This window comes from Suncus etruscus, chromosome 18 (genome assembly GCF_024139225.1).
Source record: "Suncus etruscus isolate mSunEtr1 chromosome 18, mSunEtr1.pri.cur, whole genome shotgun sequence".
Taxonomy (NCBI): Eukaryota; Metazoa; Chordata; class Mammalia; order Eulipotyphla; family Soricidae; genus Suncus; species Suncus etruscus.
In genome coordinates, this window is record NC_064865.1 from 47634596 (window position 1) to 47653628 (window position 19033).

Genomic DNA, 19033 nt, shown 5'->3' on the forward strand with positions numbered 1-19033 from the left:
GCTGTGTATCTCTCCAGCCCCCTCTCTTTTCTTTTCTTTTCTTTTCTTTTCTTTTCTTTTCTTTTCTTTTCTTTTCTTTTCTTTTCTTTTCTTTTCTTTTTTTAAGTTTTGTTTGTTTGTTTGTTTTGGGATCATACCTGCCAGTGATCATCAATCTGTAATCATCACTCGTGGCAGATTCAGAGAACCATATGGGATCTGAGGACTGAACCTGGGTTGGCCCTGTTCAAAGCAAATGCCCTACCCATTGTACTATCTCTCGGGCTCCTATGAAAAAGTGCTTTGAGCCACATATCTCACTCATCTGACTCTCCTGGCCATCCTGTGATATATAGATTAAACAGTATTGCTCCTTACTAAGGCTGACTCCAACTTTAGAGTTGAAAGCTGGCTCAGAGGGGGGTGGCTGGCCCACTCGTATGTTTTCATTTTACTTCTTTGTTTTATCATCTAGGTTTAAAGATCTCCACATTTTGAGGTTCCGGTGGAAATCCTTAGTCTAGGTTGATAGGCAGAGTTTTTATATGGTTTTTATCATCACAGTTATACTGAGAAATGGGTAATTAATTTCATAGTTCAAATACAGACAAAACCCGGCAAATTAGTAAAATGACACTTAATAGCTCGAAACTAGCTTTGCTCATTGACACTGAAATCACTCAATTTCCCAAACTATTCAGTCTTTCAAAAAGTGGGTTACTTTTGATCCTCTGTAATTTAGTACAACACATGATCAGAAGCATTTCTGTGCTGCTTTTCAAAGTGTTTTAATTTCACATTAAAAACTATGCATATATTCCGGTTTCCTCTTTGATTCTGGAGACCAGCTCTTGCCAGGTATGGGGTTTGGGGAGGTCCCATACCAGAGCCTTTCTCCCTAGCCTGGGAAGTGCTGGGAGGCTTGGCAGGCCCCCAGCCATCCTAGTCTTTTTCTCCTGACTCCAGGCCTTCCCTGAGTGCCAACTCAGATGGCCAGAAGTGGGTTCAGGTGGACTCTTAGTGGTCCTCAGGCTCCCCCCCTCCCTCCGTACTCCAGGGGGGAGGTGCATGGGGAGGAGGGCAGGCAGACATCTGGCTTCTGGTTTCCTCTTTGATTCTGGAGACCAGCTCTCGCCAGGTATGGGGTTTGGGGAGACCCCATACCAGAACCTTTCTCCCTAGCCTCGGGAGTGCTGGGAGGCTTGGCAGGCCCCCAGCCATCCTTGTCTTTTTCCCCTGACTCCAGGCCTTTCCTGGGTGCTAGCCCAGATGGCCAGAAGTGGATTCAGGTGGACTCTTAGTGGTCCTCAGGTTCCTCCCTCCCTCTGTACTCCAGGGGGGAGGTGCATGGGGAGGAGGGCAGGCAGACATCTGGCTTCCGGTTTCGTCCTTGATTCTGGAGACCAGCCCTTGCCAGGTATAGGGTTTATCTCCCCTGGACTTCAGTCTTTCCCTGGACACTGGTCTAGGTGGACTCTATAGGGGTCAACAGGGTTTCCCCCTATCTCTCCCTACACTAATGGGAATGCACTCTGGGAGGAGGGCAGGCTGTTTTAGCACTGGTTTATTTTGGAACAGTCAGTGGAAATTTTTTCTCTTTTTTTTCATATTGATATTATTGTGTGCATATATTCTATATATCCATAATATCCATCTTGTATTGGGACCTTGATACTGCCCTACAAAGCTCATTTCTAATATTTTACTGCCTCAGTCCCAACCCTTACTTCCCCCCATCCTCCCACGTAGGTGCAGCTAATGACATGAAGCTCACCACATAGAATGATAAGTGCAGTTAGAGAAATAACTACACTGAAAACTATCATAACAATGTGAATGAATGAGGGAAAAAGAAAGCCTGTCTCGAGTACAGGTGTGGGTGGGGTGGGGAGTGGGTAGATCTGGGAAATTGGTGGTGGGAATCCTGCACTGGTGAAGGGGGGTGTTCTTTACATGACTGTAATCATACAAGTACAATTATATTTGCAATCACGGTGTTTAAATAAAGATAATTAAAAAAAAAACCTACGCATATATATATGTATTAGTTTTTGGATCACACCCGACAGTGCTCAGGGGCTACTCCTGGCTCTATGCTCAGAAATCACTCCTGGCAGGCTCGGGGTACCATATGAGATGCTCGGATTCAAACCACTGCCACATGCCTTCGGCATGCAAGGCAAACGCCCTACCTCCATGCTATCTCTCCGGCCCCCCATAAACTATGCATATTTTTAAAAAACTATCATCGACTGCAAACAAACACAACTACTTACCTGTCTGTCCATACGCAAATATACAAGCATTATACCCCTGAAAGGCTTTTTCCAGAATTCCTTCTCCAAGGCACTTGAAAACAACTTCTTGACCTTAAAAATAAAACAAAGGGAGAAAATTATTTTCTTGACTTGTATAAAGGATGCAGTTCCTGAATACATGAACAACATTCTCTCAATGCGAACATGAGCTGAAGTATGTACCACTGCATGTTGAAGTTACACACATCTACTTCTCCGCTGGCTCAGTACATGGACTGACTTAGGGTTCTATCTCTCCTCCATATTATTTTATCTCCTTTCAGCACCCAGTTCTTGTCCAGTGTGATCATTCCCAACTCTCACTATTGCAGTGCTCCCTTCTCTATCCTAACTGCACTCTTCTGCTATTTGTGGCAATCTGCCTACCATGGACTGGTCCTCCTGGCCCTCAACTCTATTGTCTCTGGATATTATTACCAAACTATTTTTTTTTTCATATCCCTCTCCCTCTGACTCATGAAATGTTTTCAGACATAAACTGTCTCATCTCTCCTCCTGGAATTCTGAGCCTCCCTGGGCACTGAAGTGGGGAGCAAGGTGTGATCTCTCTGCGCAGGTGCCTGCAAGTCACACCTGCCTTTCCAGGGGGTGGCGAGGACAACTTTTCCTCTTCCAGCCTGTTGTAAGTTTATTGCAGCTTCGGTACTATAGTATTCTCCATAGCACATGACACAGCCAGCACACAGGAAGGAGAGTAGTGTTGGCTGAAGAATGAAGGTGTGACTCTTCTAAAATATTGAAAGTGACTTTTATTCCCCTTTGAAATGGACCGATGTCTAACATGCACTTCCCATCTTCGAGAGAACTGAAATATTTTCCATCGGCTGGGCTCCTACATTTCTTAAATTTTTTGGTTTTTGTTTTTCAGCCACACCTAGCAATGTTCAGGGGTTATTCCTGGCATTGAGCTAAGGACTCATTTCTGGCAGATTCAGGGGACCATATGAAATATCTGGGGTGCCTGGGTTGGACATGTGCAAGGCAAATGCACTACCTGCTGTACTATTGCCCTGGCCCCTTAATATATATATATGTCTATTATAATATAATATATAATATTTTTCTCCATACCCAGCAGACTTTGGGGGTCCAGCTGGTGTAGGGATCAAATCCTGAGCACTAATACACAGACCCTGTGCCCCAGTCTTCTGCTACATTCTCTGGCTTCTCTTACAGTTCTTTATTTTTTGGGGGAAAGGGGTCACACTCAGCAGCTCTCAGGAGTTACACCTGGCTCTACACTCAGAAGTCGCTCCTTGCAAGCTTAAGGGACCACATGGATGCCGAGATTCGAACCAGGGTCTGTCCTGTGTTGGCTGCATGCAAGGCAAACGCCTTACCACTGTGCTATTGCTCTGACCCCCTCTCTTACAGTTCTTATGTCCCCTAATGTCCAGATCCTTCCCTCTGGAAACTCTTACAGTTCTTAGAATGTTCATTAATATAGCATATGTAGAAACTACTGGCTAAAGTATTGCTTCTCTTAGCCTAAAACCAAAAGTCCCTACTGATGTCGAAAGAAAACCCATATTTTCACTTTTTATAATCCTGTCATTATACAAAATACTTGTTTTGCTTAAGAAATACTTGTTGGGGGCTGGAGAGATATCATGGAGGTAGGGCATTTGCCTTGCATGCAGACGGACAGTGGTTCAAATCCCAGGATCCCATATGGTCCCCCAATCCTGCCAGAATGAGTTTAGAGTGTAGAGCCAGGAGTAACCCCTGAGTGCTACTGGGTGTGACCCAAAAACCAAAACAGAGAGAGAGAGAGAGAGAGAGAGAGAGAGAGAGAGAGAGAGAGAGAGAGAGAGAGAGAGAGATGTGTTGAATGGAGCCAAAGAGATAGCATGGAACTAGGGCATTTGCCTTGCATGCAGAAGGACGGTGGTTCGAATCCTGACATCCAATATGGTCCCCTGAGTCTTGCAGGAGCAATTTCTGAGCATAGAGCCAAGAGTAACCCCTGAGCACTGCCAGGTGTGACCCAAAAACCAAAACCAAACAAAAGAAATACTTGTTAAAGAGCCGAAGAGATAGCAGCACAGTGGGTAAGGCTCTATCTGGGTTCAATCCCCAGCAACCCATATTATTGCCCAAGACCTTCCAGGAGGGCCCGGAGAGATAGAACAGCGGCGTTTGCCTTGCATCCAGGACCAAAGGTGGTTGGTTCGAATCCCGGTGTCCCATATGGTCCCCCGTGCCTGCCAGGAGCCTGAGCAGACAGCCAGGAGTAATCCCTGAGCACCGCCGGGTTGGCCCAAGAAAAAAAAAAAAAAAAAAAAAAAAAAAAAAAAAGACCTTCCAGGAGAGATTCCCAAGCAGAGAACTAGAAGTAATCTCTAAGCCCACATGGTGTGGGTCCCCCCCCCAAACCAAAACAACAACCACAACAAACAACAAGACCATTTAACCTTTCAAAAACATTTTGGCAATGCCAGGAATTAAACTCAGGATTCCCTGTGTGAGAGAGAAGCATGAACTTTATTACTAAACTACATTCCTGATCCTTCTTACACCTTTTAATCCTACGTGAGAATTCCTTTCATCTAAGGAAAAATAGGATCAAAGTTTTGTGGTAGATGTTTTCTTAAATGAAAAGGTGGATAGGATTTTGGCAATTCCTCGCTCCATGATGGCGTAACATGGTTGTGGAGCAGAACTCTTTAAAATGCATCCATGTGAAATGAGAGATAGTATTTAAAACCACAACGTTGGCAAGAAATAAAATGTGATAACATCAGCAGAGCAGAATCGACTACCAAGGAGTTTTTCTTTAGCTGCTGGGCGGGGAGAAGAAACAAACCCAGCTATTCTAAAAGAAGAAAAACTTCCCAGCACTCATTACAAAAATACACCCCTCCAACCCACTCTCAGAGACCCCAGAGACATACCCACAAGTATCTCTCATGAATGCACGGTCATAAAGTGTTATTTAAGAAATCATGAAAACCAAGCTAAAAGGTCCATTATTGAGGAAGTGGGGAGTAAAATGTGACTATTTTATCCAATGGATTATTAAATTCTAATGAAAAGAATATGTGAACATAATTCTAGAATTAAAAAACATAATTGAATGAGTAATAAAGCATACTGTGATAAGTTACAATATATGCAACTTAATAATGACATTATATCCTGCAATAAAATAAAACATTAAGTATCTAATGGTATATATAGCCTAATACAAGATATTTTCATAATAGCAGAGAAAAGCAGAATTTAATATAATATAATTAAACATTAAAATATGTTTAATATGCATAATACAATACAATATCACATGGTACTATATAGCACAAAATAATAAATAGCATGTTACAGTATAAAATACTGTAGTATATTGGGGCCCGGAGAGATCGCACAGCGGCGTTTGCCTTGCAAGCAGCCGATCCAGGACCAAAGGTGGTTGGTTCGAATCCCAGTGTCCCATATGGTCCCCCGTGCCTGCCAGGAGCTATTTCTGAGCAGATAGACAGGAGTCACCCCTGAGAATCGCCGGGTGTGGCCCAAAACCCCCCAAAAATAAAATAAAATAAAATAAAAAATACTGTAGTATATCAAAGAACGTGCAATATTGTGCAATTACATATACATAAAGACATAATTGAATGAAAAAAAATCACCCCACATTGAGATTCTATCATGCAAAAAGTCTATAAGTATTGTGTGTATTTGTGTGTGATTCTCTACAGCTAAAGATAAATGAGAAAAACTTCTCAGATATACATAACCTTTTTTTCCCTATTTCTTACTTCTGACATTTACCATGAAGTCTGGTACAAGAGATATTCCAAACCTGGCAGATTCTGTGATTTCTTTTAAATGGGTGCCAAAATAAGCTACTCTCCTAGATATACAAGTTTGTTGTAAAGACTATAAAAGGTGTGTGTATGCTTGTGTTCCCATGAGTTGACATATACCCTGAGAATAAGCTACTATGAAAAATTCACCCGTGAATTCTCATATACTCTGAAAGTAAGCTATTGTCAAAATCATTATACACTAAACAGACCCCTTTGAAACTATTTTTATGTCATATTTAGCATGTTAGAGTGTTGTGCCCACCAAGAAGTATCTGATCTTTCCTATCACTGATATCCTTCCTATATACACAATACTCTGTACTCATTACACAATAATCAATACTGTTTCCTCAAACGTTTTCTCAAAGACTCTTCCTTAATCCACCTGCATTCTCCAGACCCAGGCTTTCAACCCAGAGTGAAGTCATGTGTAGAATAGAGCGAAGGAAAAACAGCCAGTTCATGAAAGAAGCGATGTTACAGATTCTACAGCCTGAAAGGGGCTGGAGCAATAGTACAGCAGGGAGGGCATTTGCCTTGCATGCAGTCAAGTTGGGTTCAAGCCACTGCATCCCATATGAGCCCCAAGAGTACTGCTGAGAATAATTCCTGAGTGCAGAGCAAGGAGTCACCTGAGCATCACCAGGCATAGCCCCAACAACAAAAATGCCTTAGTAAGACACCGAAAGACACCTCTTCCTCCATACAAGCTAAGGGATGGAGAGACCATGTATGATCTCCTACCTACACCATTAACCAGTTAAGTGGGCTGAGTGGGGCAAGGGTGCATATGAGATGCCCTAAGACTCACACATCCTGGCCCAACCTGTGATTTCACTTCATATTTGGTAGCTTGCATATATCCAAGAGCTTGGCTTAATCGCTCAACTGGAAAGCAAAAAAATATCATGGTTTAAGACCTACAGAGCCTGACACATTAACTGATCAAGAATTCTTATCTGGGGACAGGTATGGCTCAGCAAGAGAGCACATTCCTCTCTGTGAGAGGCCTGGGTTTCATCATCATCAACAGAATTTATATCTGGCCCTATATCAGGTAGTGAAATATAATGCTCCTTTCTGCTCCTGAAGCTGAGCAGGCTGAAATTAGGGTAAAATTATTTTCCTGATGTCCTCAAGGGCAAATCATCTAAATATTTATTATTACTCAGGAGAAACAGCCCTTAAATTAAACTCATTAGTTAGAAAATAACCCACAGGAATGAATTCAATAGAACTAGATGAATTGGGTTTATGATATATTAATTGGGTGGGGAAAAATACTCAAAGATGTGTCTTCTATAACTAAAAAAAAAAAAAGATAAAGAATGATCAAAGAATTTACCCAGAATATAAAAATACAAAAATGTTCAATTTTAGCTCAAGTTCAATTATTGAGAATACTAATTAGAACACGAATGAAACTATTTAAGTGATATGCTTTTCTGCTAGAGGAGACAGTAGAGAATTGTTCTCACCACTCTATTTGCCATGAACTTTCTATATTTTTGGTTTCTGGGCCACACTCACCCGTGTTCAATGGTTACTCGTAGTGGTGCTCAGGGAATCGTGTGATATCAAAATTAAGCCAGAAAAAAAATACAAAACAAAACAAAAAATTAAGCCAGAAGCTTTCATGTACAAAGCTCACTCTCCAGCCCTTCAAGCTACTTTAAGTTCATAATCCAAAACCTTGCAACCCTCAGCTATGGGTTCTGTGCAGGCTTTGATGGTGATAGAGTCTGGAGTTTGAAAGAAGACATGAAACCATGTGTTTCTTTTCTGAGCTCATCACACTCAGGAGGGACCAGGCCTGCCTTTGTGCTGACCCCTGCTATTCTCGCTAAAACCCATTGATGGTCAGTGACTCAGACTTGGTGACACAGGGAAGCATTTCTTGCTCACTTCCTAAGCAAGTTTTTTTGCTGTGGTTCTTATATTTTGGCCCACAAGTTATTGGGGATCGAACTTGGGGTCTCCTGCATGCCAAGATTGGCCTTTTGGACCATCTTTCTGGCCCTGCTGTTTTCAATAAACTTCCAAGGCATAACTCACTAGGCTGCTGGATTGTGCATTGAGCCTAATGCATAAATTCTTTCTCTGTTGACAAATGCCTCTCAGAACACAGTGTATTTAACTGCAAAAGTCTCCTTTCCTGCAAGAACCAGAACTGAGGCATCAAAATAATGTTTAACTGCAAAAGGATCCATTTCATATTAGATCTGATGCTTTGGTTAGCAGTCTGGTTGTTTCTGTAATTCTAACGAGCCCCTAAAAAAATACAGTTTTCTTTGCGAAACCAGACACTGGAGGTGTGAACAGAAGGAGCAGAAAGATAGAGATCTACTAATTGGGGAATTTTGGTGAAAGTGATAGATTACACATTGACTGATTCCATAGAAAGCTCCTGCAAACTCAAATAAAATATGATTGAAAGGACTAGCCTCGCATTTCACTGACTATATCTGCACGCTTTTCAAAACATCATTTTCTCCCAGTTATGTATCAGTAGTAGGCTTGAAAGCAGATCATTCCGGGTTAATGGATTTAATCAAATGTCCATGAGAACTTTATAAAGCAATGGAAAGCTCTGGGGAAACACAAAACAGAATACAAAGGAATAGCTGTTTCTAAAAGTTGATTTTTCCCCCCTCCTTTCTATTCTATGAAGCACAATTTGTGAAAGGACAATTGCAAGTAACTGCTGAAAGGTTCATGTATTTCACCAAACCAGGCTGGATTCTAAAGAAATGGAAAAAATATTGTATTCCCTTGGTTTCATACCTCATGGGAAATTTACCTTAAACATGAGGAAATGATGACTATATTCCCACCTTCCAAAGAAGACATATTGGGGCCAGAGTGATGGCACAGCGGTAGGGCATTTTGTCTTGCATGCGGCTGACCTAGGACAAACTGTGGTTCGATCCCCCGGTGTCCCATATGGTTCCCCAAAGCCAGGAGCACTTTCTGAGTGCATAGTCAGGAGTAACCCCTGAGCATATGAGCCCCAAAAATAAAAAAATAAATAAAGATATTATTAAAACCAAAGAGGCAATATTAGTTTGGGTGGGTAGGGGGTGGATGCCTGTCTGTGTTGAGGGTTTACTCTTAGTTCTGTGCTCAAGGGTCATTCCTTGCAGTATCAGGGACTGAAACAAGGCAAGTGTTGTAAACTCTGTACTGTTTCTAGCACTAACTGTCTGTAAATACTTGCTTAGTTTTCTGAAGGGCTATCACGTCCATCTCTTTACCTCCCTTCAGCAACCAGATCTTGTCCAGAGTGATGGTTTTTTTTTTTTTGTTGTTTTTGGGCCACACCCGGCGATGCTCAGGGGTTACTCCTGGCTGTCTGCTCAGAAATAGCTCCTGGCAGGCACGGGAGACCATATGGGACACCGGGATTTGAACCAACCACCTCTGGTCCTGGATCGGCTGCTTGCAAGGCAAACGCCACTGTGCTATCTCTCTGGGCCCAATGGTTTCTAACTCTTGTTGTCATAGTGGTCCCTTCTCTGTCCTGACTGCACTTCCCCACTCTTTATTGCAAGCTTCCTACCAGGATCTGGACCTCCTGGACCTCGTCTCTATTGTCTCTAGATATTAATATCATGCCTATTTATATTCTTTTTTATTGTTTTGTTTTGAGGCCACACCTGGCAGTGCTCAGGGGTTACTCCTGGCTATGCACTCAGAAATCACTCCTCGCAAGCTCAGGGGACCATACATGATGCTGGGGACCAAATGAGGTCCGTCCCAGGTCGGTCACATGCAAGGCAAATGCTCTGTTGCTGTGCTATCACTCCAGTTCCATCATTTGTATTCTTTTTTTTTTTTTTTTGGTGGGGGGGTACTCTCAGCAATGCTCAGAAGTTACTCCTGGCTGCTCAGGGGACCATATGGGATGCCGGGATTTGAACCACCATCCTTTTTCATGCAAGGCAAATGCCTTACCTCTCCAGCCCCCACCATTTGTATTCTTGAGTGAACTGAACTGCCAACTGGAGTCCTAAGTTTGTTTCTGTGAATTAATTGAGGCACTGACTTTCTTCTTATTCACCTAAAATTGTCTATTACATAGTAATGATGTTAAGCTGGGATCTATGATTCCTGTAAATGTTTTTCCAAGTCTGTCATTATTTTTTTTTTTTCAATTTATGAGCCACACTTGGCTTGGGCTCAAAGCTTACTCCTGGTTCTGTGCTCAGGGATCATACCTAGCAGGCTTGGTGGATAGACACTGTGGGATGTTGGGTATCAAACCCAGATCAACTGCATGTAAGGTAAACACCCTCCCCAATGTGATATCACTTGGCTCCCTCTTTAAAAACTTTATTAAAACTTTTAATATTGGGGACTGGAGCAGTGGCACAAGTGGTAAGCCTTGCCCGAGCTAGCCTAGGATGGACCAAGGTTTGATCCCCCATGTCCCATATGGTCCCCCAAGCCAGGAGCAATTTCTGAGCACATAGCCAGGAGTAACACCTGAGCATTAAACAAAACAAAAAATCTTTTAATAGTTTTATGGGGGAGAGAAATACCCAGCTTAGTGCTCAGGGCTTATTCCTGGCTCTGCATTCAGGGCTCAGGGGACCATATGGGATGTCGGAGACCAAACCTGGGTCAGCTGCACACAAACACTCTACCAGTTGTACTATGCTCCAGCCCATGTCATTTACCCTTAATCATCTATATTCTTGTTAAAAACTGTAGAGGCTGGGCCGGAGAGATAGCATAGATGTAAGGCGTTTGTTTGCCTTGCATGCAGAAGGTTGGTGGTTCGAATTCTGGCATCCCGTATGGTCCCCCGAGCCTGCCAGGAGCGATTTCTAAGCATAGAGCCAGGAGTAACCCCTGAGCGCCGCCAGGTGTGACCTCAAAAAAACCCAAACAAACAGACAAACAAAAAAATTATAGAGGCCTTTCTGTCAATTGTCTTTTCCTCTGTGACTTATCTATACCACAATGCTTCCCAAGTTTTCTAGAATAATTATTAGCTCCAAAATACACAGGCAGCCATTGCAGAGGTATTCACCCATACATTTTCTGGTTGAACTGGGTTTGTTTTTGATGGTTTTATATTTAGTCTGAGCCCAGTTTCTTCTAGGCGTGTGGCCCTGAGCAAGTACTCGGCTCCTGCATCAGTAAAACTCTAACAGCAACTGCTGCAGGACTGAAACAGCGATGCGGGAACAACCCCAATGCCAGTGCATTTTTAGTCAATATCTATTATTCATATCGACCCATCAACCTTTAATCAACTGTAGCTAATTCTGGTACAGAGCAGAAGGCAGTCAGCTAATTCGTTTTCCTAAAATTAGTCTTTCCAGAGTTGGGGAAGTGACTCGAATGGTTGAAGCGCAGACTTTGCAAGTATGAGGTCCTGGGTTGGGTCCTTGGCATAATAAGTACCCCTGGGAAGAATCCTTGAAGACCACTGGGCATGAACCCCCAAGCAAGCTAATACAAAAAAAATAAAGTAGGGCCGGGAAGGTGGCGCTAGAGGTAAGGTGTCTGCCTTACAAGCGCTAGCCAAGGAACGGACCACGGTTCGATCCCCCGGCGTCCCATATGGTCCCCCCAAGCCAGGGGCGATTTCTGAGCACATAGCCAGGAGTAACCCCTGAGCGTCAAATGGGTGTGGCCCAAAAACCAAAACAAAAAAACAAAACAAAACAAAAAAAAAGTAGTTCTTTTGTGTGTGTAAAAAGATTCTGTGAAGCGATCTAGATTCACAGACAAACAAGAATCTTTGACTATTACTTCCCTGCTTTATCTATACTATTTTGGGGGGTTCACACCCACTAGCAATTAGAGGTTACTACTGACTCTGAGGTCAGAAATCCCTCCTGGCAGGCTTGGGAGACCATCTGGGATGCCAGGGATCGAACCCAGGTCTGTCTCAGGTTGGCCATGTGCAAAGGCAAACATCCTACCACTGTGCCATTGCTCCAGCCCTAGCCTCCACTTTTGAAATGCCATTGAGTTTCACACAGGAGAGAAATAGGGGTGGGGAACCCTAGGATATGTGGTAGAGAAAAAATATTCACTATTTCTTTTTAATACTCAGAGATCTCGGGGCCGGAAAGATAGATAGCACAGCGGTAGAGCGTTTGCCTTGCATTCAAACGGATGGTGTTTCGATTCCCGGCATCCCATATAGTCGCCTGAGCCCGCCAGGTGCTATTTCTGAGCGTAGAGCCAGGAGTAACCCCTGAGTGCTGCTGATGTGACCCCCAAAAAACAGATTCCAAACAAAACAAAAAAAGAATACTCAGAGATCTCAGAAAAGATGGGGGAGGGTGGGGCTGGAGAGATAGCATGGAAGTAGTGCGTTTGCCTTGCATGCAGACGGATGGTGGTTCAAATCCCGGCATCCCATATGATCCCCTGAGCCTGCCAGGAGTGATTTCTGAGAATAGAGCCAGGAGTAATCCCTGAGTCCTGCCAGGTGTGACCCCCTCAAAAAAAAGATAGGGGATGGGGGAGGATCCATTGTAGTGGATCATCTGAGTGACACGGTAACTGGAGGCACATGCCCGAGAGGGACCCGTCCTGTCCCCTTGTGGTATCTTCCTGACCTAGGACTCAATGACACTGTGCTGCAGGTCACTGACTTTCACAGCATCACTAGCACAGCTGGAAATAAGGGAAAGCAGATGGTCCAGCAGAGCAAGATGCTACCCGTGTTCTTCTATCCAACTCTGACCCTGCTCATTCTGCGAGAGAAATCTGGCCCCTCACACATTCTCCAAAGCCTTTTTCCAAAAGATGGATAAAGGTTGAGCCCTTTTCCCACCTTTTCTGCTTGTTAGAGACCACGCACTTTTTCAGCACAAGGGCGAAGTGACTTGCCAAACTGATTTCTGAACTCAGTTCAACCAAGGGATTATAAAAACAAACACTGGGTCTAGGAACAGCCTAGTGGCACAGAGCCTGCCTGGTGGGCAAGCAGCCCTGGCTTGGGCAACTGGCAGAGCTTGATCCTGGTGGCACAGCCGTGTGTGGTCCCCTGGGGTGCACTCCAGCAAAAGCATGCAGGCCAGGGTGGGATCCTCCATGAGCACTACAAGCAGGAGTGTGTTTATGTGCCTCAACTGAAGTGTGTGACCCCCCCCCCCAATGGCTGACCGTGTGCCAACTGCAACCCAAAAGGGCAGAGGGGAGTCAAGTGGATGCCAGTTCTCTTTAAAATGAAAAAAAAAATGGAGCTTTGAGGGCCAGTGGGGAGGGTGTTTGCCTTGCACGTGGCCAACCTGAGTTTGACCCCAGTTCCTATATGGTCCCCCAAGATTGCAAGGAGTGATTTCTGAGTTCAGAGTGAGGAGTAATCCATGAGCCCGCTGGGTGGCCTCAAAAAAGAAGGAAGATGAGGAGGAGAAGATGGAGGAGGAGGAGGAGGAGGAGAGTGAAGAAGGAGGAAGAAGAAGAAGAAGAAGAAGAAGAAGAAGAAGAAGAAGAAGAAGAAGAAGAAGAAGAAGAAGAAGAAGAAGAAGAAGAAGGAGGAGGAGGAGGAGGAGGAGGAGGAGGAACAGGAGCAGGAGGAGGAAGAGGAGGAGCAGGAGCAGGAGGAGGAGGAGGAGAAGCAGAAGAAGGAGAAGGAGGAGGAGGAGCAGGAGAAGGAGGAGGAGGAGGAGAAGAAAAAGGAGAAGGAGGAGGAGAAGAAAAAGGAGAAGGAGAAGAAGAAGAAGAAGAAGAAGAAGAAGAAGAAGAAGAAGAAGAAGAAGAAGAAGAAGAAGAAGAAGAAGAAGAAGAAGAAGAAGAAGAATCAATCTTCATAAAAATAAAGACATGGAACCTATTAGGTGAGATGCTGGGCATCAGGGAAGCCACTGAGGAGAGAGGCAGTGGCCCTTCTCCGTTCCCTGCCACACTCGCCCTACAAGAGCATGAAGAGCCGCCTTTGGGTAGGAGAAGGTGCCAGCCCTGAGGGACAGTGCCTAGGCCCCAGGGGGAGAATCTCTGAGCATTTGCTTCTGCCCCAGACAAACTGAGCCAAGCCATGGTGCAGGTATGCCAGCCCTCATGGAGCCTCACAGCTGAACAGCGGCTGCTGCAGTCTGTGGGGACCCCACAAGACACACCTGCCCTTTCCAGTGAACCCACAGGACCTTTAAGCTCGACCTTTCCAGGCTAGCCTCAACCCAAACACATCCTAAGCTATATCCTCCAACATGTCCTCTAGGTCACAGAGGACATGGTACTCAGAGCAGCTGGCAGCCTGCGAGTCTCCACACTCTGTGCTGCTGGGAATAGCGGCGACAGGCTCAGGGCTCTGGGGTGCAAGCCTGGGGAGCCCAGTTACCTGGCAACTCTTCCCTTGAGGCAGACCATGGAGCCAAGTGAGAGACCAGGAATGGCACAGACTGGCACCAGCCTAGCCTGTCAGGGACGAAGGGCATAGGTGCTCAGCCACCAACAGTCCCAGTATCCCACATGCCAGGAAATGCAGGAACCTTCCTCCCCAGAAAAACTCAGCTATCTCTGTCACACTCCTGGGTTGGGTGACAGCTCACGGCCAAACTGATCTATAGGCAGAACATGGTTTCTATGGCAGTTACAGGACTGGCTGGGCCTCCCAGTCATCAACACTTCTACTGGCCTAAACATGCAGATGTGGAGCCGAAGACATAGCAGAGTAGGTAGGGCACCGGCCTTACATGTGGCTGACCTGAGTTCGATTCCCCAAGCCCCATCAGGAATGATTCCTGAGCACAGAACAGGAGTAAGCCCCAAGCACGGACACACTGCAGGATGTGACCTTCAAACTAAGAGTCAATAAATAAATAAACCGGTATTTGACAAAATGAGAACTCTCTCTCTCTCTCTCTCTCTCTCTCTCTCTCTCTCTCTCTCTCTCTCTCTCTCTCTCTCTCTCTCTCTCTCTCTCTCTCTCTCTCAAATGGCTACAGCAGCAGTTTGGCAGAAGAAGGTACTCACTATTTATCTGCTTAGAGAAGAAAGATTTCCCTGAGCATTTGTGTTCTGCTCTGCTTTGGGTTTTTTTCCCCCAAATATGCAGCAGGAGACCAGTAAGTTTGGGTTGTTTTTTATTTAAGGGGGGTGGGCATACCTAGCTGTACTCAGGGGTTACTCCTGGCTCTGAACTCAGAAATCACTCCTGGCAGGCTTGAGGGACCATATGGAATGCCGGGGATTGAACCCCGGGTCTGTCCCAGATCAGCGGCATGCAAGGCAAATGCCCTACCTCTGTGCTATCATTCCAGCCCCAGGCCAGTAAGTTTGTTTTAAAGATCCTGCAATGTGGGGCCGGGTGGTAGCGCTAAAGGTAAGGTGCCTGCCTTGCCTGTGCTAGCCTTGGACGGACCGCGGTTCGATCCCCCGGTGTCCCATATGGTCCCCAAAGCCAGGAGCAACTTCTGAGCACATAGCCAGGAGTAACCCCTGAGCATTACCGGGTGTGGCCCAAAAACCAAAAAAAAAAAAAAAAGATCCTGCAATGTTCCTTTTTGAAGCGAGGACAAAGAGGCAGTGCTCACTGCACTTGTCATCAGGCATCCTGGCTTGCTCCTTCTGGGAGTGTTTTTTCTGCTCTGAGGCAGCCTGTCAGGCTCAGAAACTTGTACCTGCCTGGCTAGGGTGGGGACCCAGCCCTGCAGCTGTACACCTGGCCCGGGCAGGACATGGCAGGCCTCACAACGCCTCGGAGGGGTGAGAAAAGCCAGGCTTAGCCAAGGTGCCAGAAAATTCCTCTCCCAAGAGTGTGAAGCATGAGCTGTCTCCTGCGGGTACTTGAGACCAGGTTCAAGCTAATAACTTGCAGAGCAAAACTGCAGCGTCAAGATAAAAGGGAGATGTGCCCACTGATCTGGGTGGCATGAGCCTGTCTTTTTTTTTTTGGGGGGGGGGGGCCACACCTGGGGGTGCTCAGGGGTTACTCCTGGCTGTCTGCTCAGAAATAGCTCCTGGCAGGCACAGGGGAACATAGGGGACATCGGGATTTGAACCAACCACCTTTGGTCCTGGATTGGCTGCTTGCAAGGCAAACACCGCTGTGCTATCTCTCTGGGCCCAGCCATGAGCCTGTCTTATCCAGAGACACAAATTGGCCAATCCCAGGAGAAACAATACAGCAGGGAGGGACTTGATTTGCATAAGGCTGAACTGAGTTTTATTTTGTTTGTTTTGATTTGGGGCCACACCCAGTGGTGCTCAGGGGTTACTCCTGGCTCTGCACTCAGAAATTGCTCCTGGCAGGCTCAACAGATCATATGGGATGCCGGGATTCAAACCACCACCATCTGTCCTGGATCGGCTGTGTGCAAGGCAAATGCACTACCCCTGTGCTATCTCTCTGGCCCCTGGCCTGAGTTCTATCCCCAGATGTCCCACATAGTCCTCAGAGAGACATCAGGAGAGATTCCTGAGTGCAGAGCCAGAAGGAACCCCCAAGTCCTGCTGATGTAGCCCCCAAATCTCCTCCCCCAAAGTTGTTGTGTAAGGGTGTGGTAAAAGGAGCCCAAGAAACTGTGTGTGTGAGCTGTGCGAGCAAAGGGCTTTCTCCACAGTGGTATCACAGAGCCAGCAGCAGGGCCCCTCAAGTCTGCCTGGAGTCTGGGTGACTCACTAGAAGGGCAGTGCCACTGAATTCAGGGCTGGGAGTAGTCCAGGGAAGGCAGTGATCCCCTTCAAGGGGGGCTCTTTTCTGTCCTCGAATAAAGGGTTGACTCACTGGGAAGGTCGGAGAGATGCCAAGGAAGAATCCAGAAATTCTCCCCTTTACCTGGGAAGCCTGTCCCGGGAGAAGGAACTTTGGAATCGGGCAAAAGGGGGTTTGCATAAGAAAGTGCTTCAAAACTGTGGTACATATACACAATGGAATACTATGCAGCCATCAGGAGAGATGAAGTCATGAAATTTTCCTATACATGGATGTACATGGAATCTATTATGCTGAGTGAAGTAAGTCAGAGGGAGAGAGAAAGACGCAGAATGGTTTCACTCATCTATGGGCTTTAAGAAAAATGAAAGACATTTTTAACAGTATCTCAGAGACAAGAGAGATGAGGGCTGGTAGGTGCAGCTCATGACATGAAGCTCATCACACAGAGTGATGAGTGCAGTTGGAGACATGACTACACTGAAAACTATCATAATAATGTGAATGAATGAGGGAAGTAGAAAGCCTGTCTCGAGTACAGGTGTAGGGGGGTGGGGAGGAGGGAGATCTGGGAAATTGGTGGTGGGAATGTTGCACTGGAGAAGGGGGGTGTTCTTTACATGACTGTAATCATACAACTATAATCATGTTTGTAATCACGGTGTTTAAATAAAGATAAAAAAAAGAGATAAATCACATACAATACACACACACAAAAAAAGAAAGTGCTTCAACTCTATAGTCTCCATCTCTGTGGCCATAACCCTTCAGGGCTGATGCGGGCAGGGCAGGAGCCAGCGGAAGAGCACGTGCCTTGGGCATCAGAGGCCCTGCCTGGGTTTCATCTCAGACACCCCAAATACCCAAAGCAAACAATTCTTCTGTGGGACTGTGGAGTGTACAATGTTTACAGGCTCGGGGGTGGAATGACTAAACAGAGCACAGAGCAGCTGGCGAGATGAGCCAATAGGCAGAGCACAGACACACTCTGTCTGCAAGAGGCCTGAGTTCGATCCCTGCCACCCAGAGAGCTGCCAGGAGTGATGCTGGCCTCACAGAGCTAGAAGTGTCTTCCTGAGGGGCCGGAGAGAAAGCATGGAGGGAGGGCGTTTGCCTTGCATGCAGAAGGGTGGTGGTTCAAATCCAGGCATTCCATATGGTCCCCCAAGCCTGCCAGGAGCGATTTCTGAGCATGGAGCCAGGAGTAACCCCTGAGTGCTGCCGGTTGTGACCCAAAAAAAACAAAACAAAACAAAACAAAAAACAAAAACAAAAAAAGCAGTGTCTGGGCCCGGAGAGATAGCACAGCAGCGTTTGCCTTGCAAGCAGCCGATCCAGGACCAAAGGTGGTTGGTTCGAATCCCGGTGTCCCATATGGTCCCCCGTGCCTGCCAGGAGCTATTTCTGAGCAGACAGCCAGGAGTAACCCCTGAGCACCGCCGGGTGTGGCCCAAAAACCAAAAAAAATAAAAAAATTCAAAAAGCAGTGTCTTCCTGAGCACTGTTGGGAGTGGCTTCCCTCCAAAAAATGAGGGAGGGAAGGAGGGAAGGAAGGGGGGAGAAAGGGAGTGGAGGGAAGGAAAAGGGATATGGGAGGGGGGGAAATAAAGCCCTGAGCAAACACAAGCATTGAAAACTTGCAAAATCTCTGACTGGGGGAGTGAGGGCAAATGCTCTTAGTGTATTAACTGTATTCCAGGCTCTTCAATGACTTCTTAAAACAGCCAATTTCAGGGCCCAGAGAGATAGCACAGCAGCGTTTGCCTTGCAAGCAGCCGATCCAGGACCAAAGGTGGTTGATTCGAATCCCAGTGTCCCATATGTTCCCCCATGCCTGCCAGGAGCTATTTCTGAGCAGACAGCCAGGAGTAACCCCTGAGCAACGCCGGGTGTGGCCCAAAAACGAACAAACAAACAAACAAAAAACAAAAAAACCCCAGCCAATTTCAGGGACAAAGAAGACAGATGTGCATGAAGGTCACAGAAGCCATAAAATCTTCACTCATGACTGTTACTGACTCATACGAACATTTGTGGCTGCCCTCAGCTCTTTCAGGGGCAGTGCTGCTGTGAACCCGAGTTTTGTTATCTGGACAATGGGGGACAACAACAGTTTCTCCCAGACTGGTGCTTTGACCACTGAATGACCTGCTCCAGATCGATACAAGGCGAATGCAGTGCCAGGAACAAAGAATTCCAGGTGTCATTTATAATATTATTGTCCTCACTTCGATACCCTTAATCATATTTATTTATTTGGGTCTTGGGGGCCACACCTGGCAGCACTCAGGGGTTACTCCTGGCTCTAC

The 19033-nt window shown here is 45.8% G+C and overlaps 1 protein-coding gene across 1 annotated transcript in view; it reads right to left on the bottom strand.

Moving 5' to 3' along the window:
• The window catches only part of KIF13A (kinesin family member 13A), a 220620-nt gene that overhangs the window by 85633 nt on the left and 115954 nt on the right, over positions 1–19033 (bottom strand). The window contains exon 5 of the mRNA XM_049765233.1: positions 2256–2348. Coding sequence (XP_049621190.1) covers positions 2256–2348 — 93 coding nt within the window. The remainder of the gene's footprint in view (positions 1–2255; positions 2349–19033) is intronic.